This window comes from Callospermophilus lateralis, chromosome 2 (genome assembly GCF_048772815.1).
Source record: "Callospermophilus lateralis isolate mCalLat2 chromosome 2, mCalLat2.hap1, whole genome shotgun sequence".
Lineage (NCBI taxonomy): Eukaryota > Metazoa > Chordata > Mammalia > Rodentia > Sciuridae > Callospermophilus > Callospermophilus lateralis.
This window is the reverse complement of record NC_135306.1, coordinates 1,383,822-1,391,399: the sequence shown is the minus strand read 5'-3', so window position 1 is coordinate 1,391,399 and position 7,578 is coordinate 1,383,822. Positions and strand designations below refer to the sequence as shown.

The 7,578-nt window shown below is 63.8% G+C and overlaps 1 protein-coding gene across 1 annotated transcript; it reads left to right on the top strand.

Moving 5' to 3' along the window:
* The first annotated feature begins 2,924 nt into the window (after positions 1-2,924).
* Ajm1 (apical junction component 1 homolog) lies at positions 2,925-5,837 on the top strand. The gene has a single exon (XM_076843019.1). The coding sequence runs from the start codon at positions 2,925-2,927 to the stop codon at positions 5,835-5,837; it is 2,913 nt and encodes a 970-aa protein (XP_076699134.1).
* The last annotated feature ends 1,741 nt before the right edge of the window (positions 5,838-7,578 follow it).

The following is a 7,578-nucleotide window of genomic DNA, read 5'->3' as shown; positions in this document are numbered from 1 at the left end:
GTTAGGGATGGGGCACAATGCAGCATCTCCTGCCCATGCAGTAGGCCAGGCCAGCCTGTCTCAAATGCCCAAACTCTCCCTTTAGACCCCTGCCAGGGTGCAGTATGTCCTGGAGGCACAGTTCTCCACTGAGCAGGTCTGTGCCAGGAATCAGCTGACCTTAGAGCCTGGCCTTGTGGCCCACAGCTTGTGAGGTCCTGACGTGGGACAGGTTCACGGCAAATGAATTTGCTCAGGACCACACAGAGCAGCACTGTGGTGGCCCCAGTAGGACACTAGTGGGGGCCCTACCCAGCAGGACAGGACAGGGGAAGTACCTCCCCCGTCAGACATCAGAGGCATCCTTCCCCTCCCCACTCAGCTGGAATAGCTCAGGGCTTGGTACTTGGGTCACAGGGCTGGCAAGAGTTGGAGTGAGGACAGAGCCATGTGGCTGAAGAATGAGCCACATGCAGACCCTCCTGGTGGGCAGTGGGCAATCGCATCCCACTGGCCTGGACACAAACAGCCAAGGGCCCGCTCTGGACTGAGTGAGCCATCTGGCTCCAGGTACTTGCTGAGATTTTGGCACCTCAAGCTCCAAAATAGACAGTACCTGGGAAGACTGACAGGGCAGGGAGTCACCCATCTGCTCCTGCCTGGGCCCAACCGGAGACATGCATTCTGGGAGCCCCTGACCAGTCTGCAGTGAGGCCAGGGCTTGGGGCTTCTCCAGGTCCCTGACCTAAGGCCCTGCCAAGCTGCCTGCTGCTTGTGCAGGTGCCCTGGAGGTGGTGCTGGTGAGACCATCAGGCTTCTTCCTGGACGTGGTTCAGGACCCTGAAACCTGTATTTTGGGAATGTTGAAAACCTTGTGCTCAGCAAAGCTCCAAAGCAGAGCAAGAGCAAACCAGTCGGGGCCCTAGCCCTGCTGCGCAGCCCCCACCGGGTGCGGCCCCTTTAAGTGCTGCCCCCTTGGCTGCCATTGGGGGCAGTACTGAGCAGCCAGGCCAGGATCAGCGCTGCTGCCTGGAAGCTTCTGCCGGTGCCCCGGCCGCAGCAGTGCGGGGGGGATACAGAGGACCCGGCTGGAGCTGGTGCAGCCCACCCAGGATCGGGCAACATCCAGGTAAGAGGCCAGGGTGAACTGCCTAGCATGCTATTGTCAAGCAGAAGCTATCTGAGAGGATGGGACATCCCCGCCCCCAAGCAGCACAGGCTAGTTCCTGCGATGGCTGCTCCGGGACAGGCCAGGGCAGGGCTGGGAGGTAAGGAAGGCTGCTTGGCCATCCGTGTGGGCTCCAGAAGACTCAGGGTCCTGGAGTTGCCCAACGCCACCCCATCCCCACAGGGAGGGGGTGTCAGAGTCCAGGTCCTGACAGCCGCAGCTGGCAACGCTGGCTGTCACCTCCCTGGGGCGGAGCCTCACACCCTGTCATCCAGCCTGGCCTTGAGCTTAGGATGAAAGAGGGGTCTGACCGGTGTGGGCATTAGCCTGGGATGGGGACATAGACTGGACTTAGTGGCCCTGACCCAAAAGCAGCCCTGTGAGCAGAAAGCTGATGCTCAGCTGGGACACAGTTGATCCTTCACAGCCTGTCCACCTACAGTCCTGCCAGGTGAGGGCATGGCTAGCCCCTCATTAATTCCCCCAGTTTATCCTGGGGCAGATGCCCCCCAAGTGGGTGCTGAGTAGGAGGAGGAGGGCTGTCACCTCTTTCTGAGCATCTCCCCAGCCAGCCTCTGGCCCTGGGGACCTGGAGGCTCTGGTGGCCCATATCTGAACCTGAGCCTGGACCCAGCCAAGCCTACAGCTCAGGGGCTGAAGAACCACAGGTTTCCATGGAGCCTTCAGGAATGGAAGGAGGAGGGGGTAGGGCCCTCTCCTGGGAGGCAGTGGGGGAGCTTTCCCCGCCCTCCACCCTGCCTCTCCCTCCACCCCCCACCACCCCCGCAGCTGGCAGCCTCCTGGCCGAGTGAGCTAATTCTCAGCTGAGGAAGATGGACGCCATAAGTACATGGTTCCATGGCCTGGGCCTGACTTTGAGGCTGCCATGTATACACCGGGCGGTGTCCATGTGCACTTATGCAAAGCTGGTAGGGGCGATCTTCAGCCTTCCTTGCCTGCCCCATCAAGCTTGGTGGATTTCAGCCACCCCAAGACAGCTGGGGTCAAAGGAGGCCCAGGCATGCTCTCTGAGGAATTTTTTATGGCCTGGGCCACTCGGAGTTGAGGACATTTTTGCTTTGGATGCTTTGGATGCAATCAAGTGTCCCCAGCCCTTGAAACCCTGAGGGAGGGGTACTGTGCTCAGCCTGGTCAGCAGGCTAGTGGGGATGTCTGAGACTTTCTGTAGGACTGGCTAAGGCTAGGGTCCTGGGACTTGCCCTCTCACTTTGCACAATTAAAAGGGTCACTCTGCATTGGGCATTGTACACGAATCTATACCTGTAAATCAATTCCAGTAAAGCTGAAATGAGCCCCATCATTCCAGCTGTGGACACCAGAGGGCAGTAGTCCTAGGACCATTTCCCCACTTTCCTCTTCTACCCACCTGCCTGCTCTGCCAAGAAAGGGGGTTCTGTCTATCCAAACCTGCCCAGGGGTCACTAGCAAGGAGAGGAATTCTGCCTAGGGACAAGAAGGCGTGGACCACTGCAGGCTAAGCCCTTCAGGCTGACCTGGCCCACCCCCATCTGCAGGAATCTCTAAGGTCAGCATGGGTACCTGTAAGGCCGGCATGGAGCAAGCGCCTGGGGCCTTGGCAAAGGCCTGCAGCCAGGGTTGCTTCACTCCCTGCGCCCCAGGTAAGCCGGGCCAGGGTGGTGGGAGGGTAAGGGGCCTGGGCTGCAGAGGGGGCTGCCCTGACCCGCGTCTCCCCCCAGGGCAAAAGCCCCAAAAGGCCTCGTGAGCTGGAGCCGCCAGCCTGGGGACGTCTTTTAAGATGACCCGCACGGACCCACCGGACCTGCTGGTGTCGACCGTGTACCAGGACATCAAGGTGGCGGCCCCGGGGCCAGCGTCCAGGCGCCAGCCATGTGAGCAATCCGTGGCCCAGCCTGCTGCGCCCGCGCCTTTCAACAAGCGCCACTGCCGCAGCTTCGATTTCCTGGAGGCACTGGACGGGCCGGCCATGGAGGCCCACCCAGAGCCTCCTCCCCCGGAGCCCCCTGCTCCGCGCGCGCGGCCCCGAGAAGGCGAACCTCGGCGCCGCGCCCGCTCTAAGAGCGCGCCCCGCGCGCCCCCGGGCCTGGCACCTGCGCCCACCTCGCCGCCGGTGCTGCAGCGCCGAGGCCGGGAGACTCAGCGTGCGATGCGGGTAGAGGGGTCGCCTCACCGGGAGCCTGCGTACCCTGCGCTGCGCGCGCTCGCCAACGAACTGCATCCTATTAAGCTGCAGCCACAACGGAGCGGCCCTGGCCGCATCACGCCCCTGTGTGCCGCCCCTGGCCGCTGTGCGCCACCAGAGCCCCCCACGGGGCCCGCCCCCCATGTCCGATGCCGACTGGACATCAAGCCAGATGACGCTGTGCTGCAGCACGCCGCCCGGGGTTCGCGGCCCTGTGGGCCCCTAGACAACACCTCCTGGGCCCGTGTAGCCCCGCAGTTCCACGGCCTTACAGTGCCTGGTCCCCGCCACATGGCGCTCTCGCGTACCCCCACCCCCAGTGACTTGTACTGTGCGGACCCCCGGGCGCTGTACTGCGATGGGCCCCTGCCTGGGCCTCGGGACTACTCTGAGCGCCGCAGTCAGCCCTTCAGCACACCTCCAGGCCCTACACAATTCTTCTACACCGAGGAGCCCGAGGGCTATGCAGGAGGATTCCCAGCCAGCCCTGGTCCTCCCTTCGATGGCTACTGCCCTAGGCCCTACCCATCCGAAGAGACCCGGGGTCCCAGTCCGAGGCGTGGGGGCGGCTACTATGGAGGGGAAGTGCGCACTTTCCCGATCCAGGAACCGCCCTCCCGCTCCTACTACGGGGAGGTCCCCAGGTCCTATGGACTGCCCTTTGGTCCCCGCTACGTTCCTGAGGCCCACACCTTCTACACAGAGGACTTCGGGAGGTACCGCGAGCGTGACGCCCTAGCTCGGACTTACCCGCACTCACGCAACAGCTCAGCCTGGGCCGACTGGGGACCCCGGCCTTACCGCACCTTGCAGGTAGTGCCTCCCTCCGTCCCCGGCCCGCTTCTGGCCTCGTGGCATGGCGGTACCGGCACCAGCCCGCCCCGACTGGCCACAGACAGCCGCCACTACTCACGCTCATGGGACAACATCCTGGCGCCAGGGCCCCGCCGGGAGGACCCCCTAGCCCGGGGGCGCAGCTATGAGAACCTGCTAGGGCGGGAGGTGCGGGAGCCGCGGGGAGCATCCCCCCAAGGCCGGCGCGCGCCAGTAATAGTGAACTTGTCCACCTCACCCAGACGCTACGCAGCGCTCTCGCTGTCTGAGACCTCGCTGTCCGAAAAGGGCCGTGCGGGGGAAGGCCTGAGCCGTAACTGGTATGTCACTCCAGAGATTACCATCACCGACAATGACCTGCGCGCGGCCGAACGCCCGACTGTCAGGGGCTGGGAGCTGCCGGGAGGCCGGCCCCGTCTGCCCGCATCGGTGGCTCCCATGGGCCCCACCTCTGGCCGCCAGCGCAGCCTAGAGCAGCTAGACGAGCTCATTACCGATCTGGTCATCGACTCCAGACCACCGGCCGGCCAAGCCCCAGAGTCGGCGGCAGAGGGGCTGGGCCGCCAGCTGCGCCGCAGCGCGCTGGACTCACGGCCCGCGGGCCCTGGAGCCCCGGCGCTGGCGCCTCCGCGTTCGCCCCCTGCCTCTGCTGGCAGCGTCGAGGAGCCTGCAGGCCCGGGCGAGGCAGCCAACGGGTCTCCAGAACCCAGTGCGGACGAGGACGATCTGATGACCTGCTCCAATGCGCGCTGCCGGCGCACGGAAACCATGTTCAACGCCTGCCTCTACTTCAAGTCCTGCCACAGCTGCTACACTTACTACTGTTCACGCCTGTGCCGCCGCGAGGACTGGGACGCACACAAGGCGCGCTGCCTGTACGGCCGCGTAGGCAGCGTGTGCCGCCACGTGCTTCAGTTCTGCCGTGACAGCGGCCCCGTGCATCGCGCTTTCTCGCGCATCGCTCGTGTCGGCTTCCTGTCCCGCGGCCGCGGCGTGCTCTTCCTGGGCTTCCCAAGTCCTGGCTCGGCCGACAACTTCCTGCGCTTCGGTCTCGAAGGGCTGCTGCTGTCGCCCACTTACCTGTCCCTGCGTGAGCTGGCTACACACGCCGCGCCCCTGGGCAGCTATGCGCGAGAGCTGGCGGCCGCAGGGCGGCTCTATGAGCCGGCCGAGTGCTTCCTACTCAGTGTGTCGGTGGCGGTAGGTCCGGGCACCGCGCCCTCTGGGGTGCCCGCTCGGCCGGCGCCGGCGCCTCGCAGCACTGGGCCCACTGTGCGCAAGTTCGCCAAGGTGGCACTGGCTGCAGGCAGTCCGGCGCGGCCGCCCCCCGTGCGGGGCCGTGAGCCTGACATGGAAACACTGATTTTGACCCCGCCGCCAGGCACGGCGGGCCTGGACCAGGAGGGCGAGGCGGGCCGGCGGGCTAGAGAGGTGGCCTTCATCCACATCCAAAGGGAGCTGCGGCTGCGCGGTGTATTCCTGCGCCACGAGTTCCCGCGCGTTTATGAGCAGCTCTGTGAGTTCGTGGAGGCCAACCGACGCTTCACGCCCACCACCATCTACCCCACAGACCGGCGCACCGGCCGCCCCTTCATGTGCATGATCATGGCTGCTTCTGAGCCACGCGCGCTGGACTGGGTGGCCAGCGCCAATCTGCTGGACGATATCATGTGAGGCTTGAGGACACCAGACTCAGGCCCTGATCAGAATCCTTGCCTAGCCCACTCAGGCCCCGCCCGATCCACTCAGGGCCGCCCCCCGAGCCCCGCCCAACTCACTCAACCCATCCTGGCCCAGACCAGCCCCTCAAGCTGCTTCTCTCGAGCCCTGCCCCGACAAATTCCCCCACTCCCAGCTCCCCCCATTTTCCCACACCCCACTGTGCTCTCCCAACTCTTTCCTCCCCCACAACAACTCACCACCGGGCTGCCCAGTTCCCACCTTCCAGAGTCAGCCCTCTGGCCCACAGAGAACGGTCCTCGCCCTAGGTGCTCCCCGCTGGGAGGTGGGGTGGGCCTGAGGACCTCCAGGCTCTGCCTTTTTGCTGAGGGTCACTACTGCACAGACCCTACTCCTGCAAATGGATCCATATCTGCTCTGGGGCTCTGATGAAGCCTCTGCTCTCCCTCCCTGCTAGTCCAGGAGCCTCTGTTGACCAAAGTCTAGTATAGACACTTTAAGCTCACCTCCTGTCTCTGGGGTGTGACTCCCTCAGAGACCTTTCTTCCTGGAGAACACCCTGATTAGCCTTCGTGCATCCATGCCCCCAAGTGAGAAAGCTATGTGTGAGTGCCCAGTCAGACTCTGAGGTGTTGCTCATCCTGCAGCCTCTCACCTCTGACCACCTTGGTCTAAGTCTTGCAGGAGAGGTTGGATAGTCAGAGGTCTTCAAGCCAAGGGCAAGCCCACCAGCCAGAGGGGATTTTGGGCAGGAAAAGCAGAGCATCCGGGTGTGGGCACATGCCAGGCAAGGGTCCGGGGTCTGCCCATACCCAACAAGATGGCCCTAGACAGGTGCCAGAGTAGAACCTGGTGGTGGGCATGCAAAGGCAGGCCCTAATTTGGCAGGAGGTCAGAAGCACATGCATAGGATGGACCAGCTGGGAGGACAGCACAGAGGCCTTCCAGGAAGCTGCATCTACCTGCTGCCAAAGGAAGGACCTGGAAGGTTCGGGGGGATCCCCAGATAGTTGCTGGGTAGAGAAAGAGGAGTGAGTTAGCAGCCAATGGAGTTTCAACTGAAGAGCTATGTGACAAGCCCGAGGTCAGGTCCCTCCACTGCACGATTGCACACAGGTCCCAGTGCTCTCACTCTGCTACTCACGAGCTTGGTATGCCTTGGGGAGCGCACACCCAGACAGCCCTCCGCCGTGCCCTCTCCGCACCACTCTTCCCTTGGGCACCCTGCTCCGCACCCGGGCTCCAAAGAGGACCGTGTAACTGAGAAAGGAGATAGGCCAGGCGCTGTGCAAGGGCCCTCATGGATCCTCTAATCCCTTCGGAGCCAGAGGAGGGGGCATTAAGCGCGATAAATTGTGAGCCCTGCCTCCGCGCCCTGCTCTCACCCCTGACGGTGTCTCCACCCCGACACCCCTGAGCCCCCGCCCGGGCCTGCGATTTGCACCGGCCCGGTGCCCCGCTTGCTGCAATCGCTGCTGCGCCCCGCCACGGGACCTCCGCATTGGGCCCCGCGCCTGAGGGCCCACAGGAACGCCCCTGGACGGGAATCGTTTCTAGAGGGCGAGCGCTTTCAAACCAAGTAAAATAGAACTTGAATGTAGCTGCTGCTTACTGTCTCTTCGTGGGTGTCTGGGGAGGGAGGTTACTGGTCGCGGTGGGGGGGGGCGCTCTGGGAGGGAGCTCCTCGGCCGGTGGGGTGCGACCCTCGGTCGTCGGTGTGTGCTCGGAAGGGTGG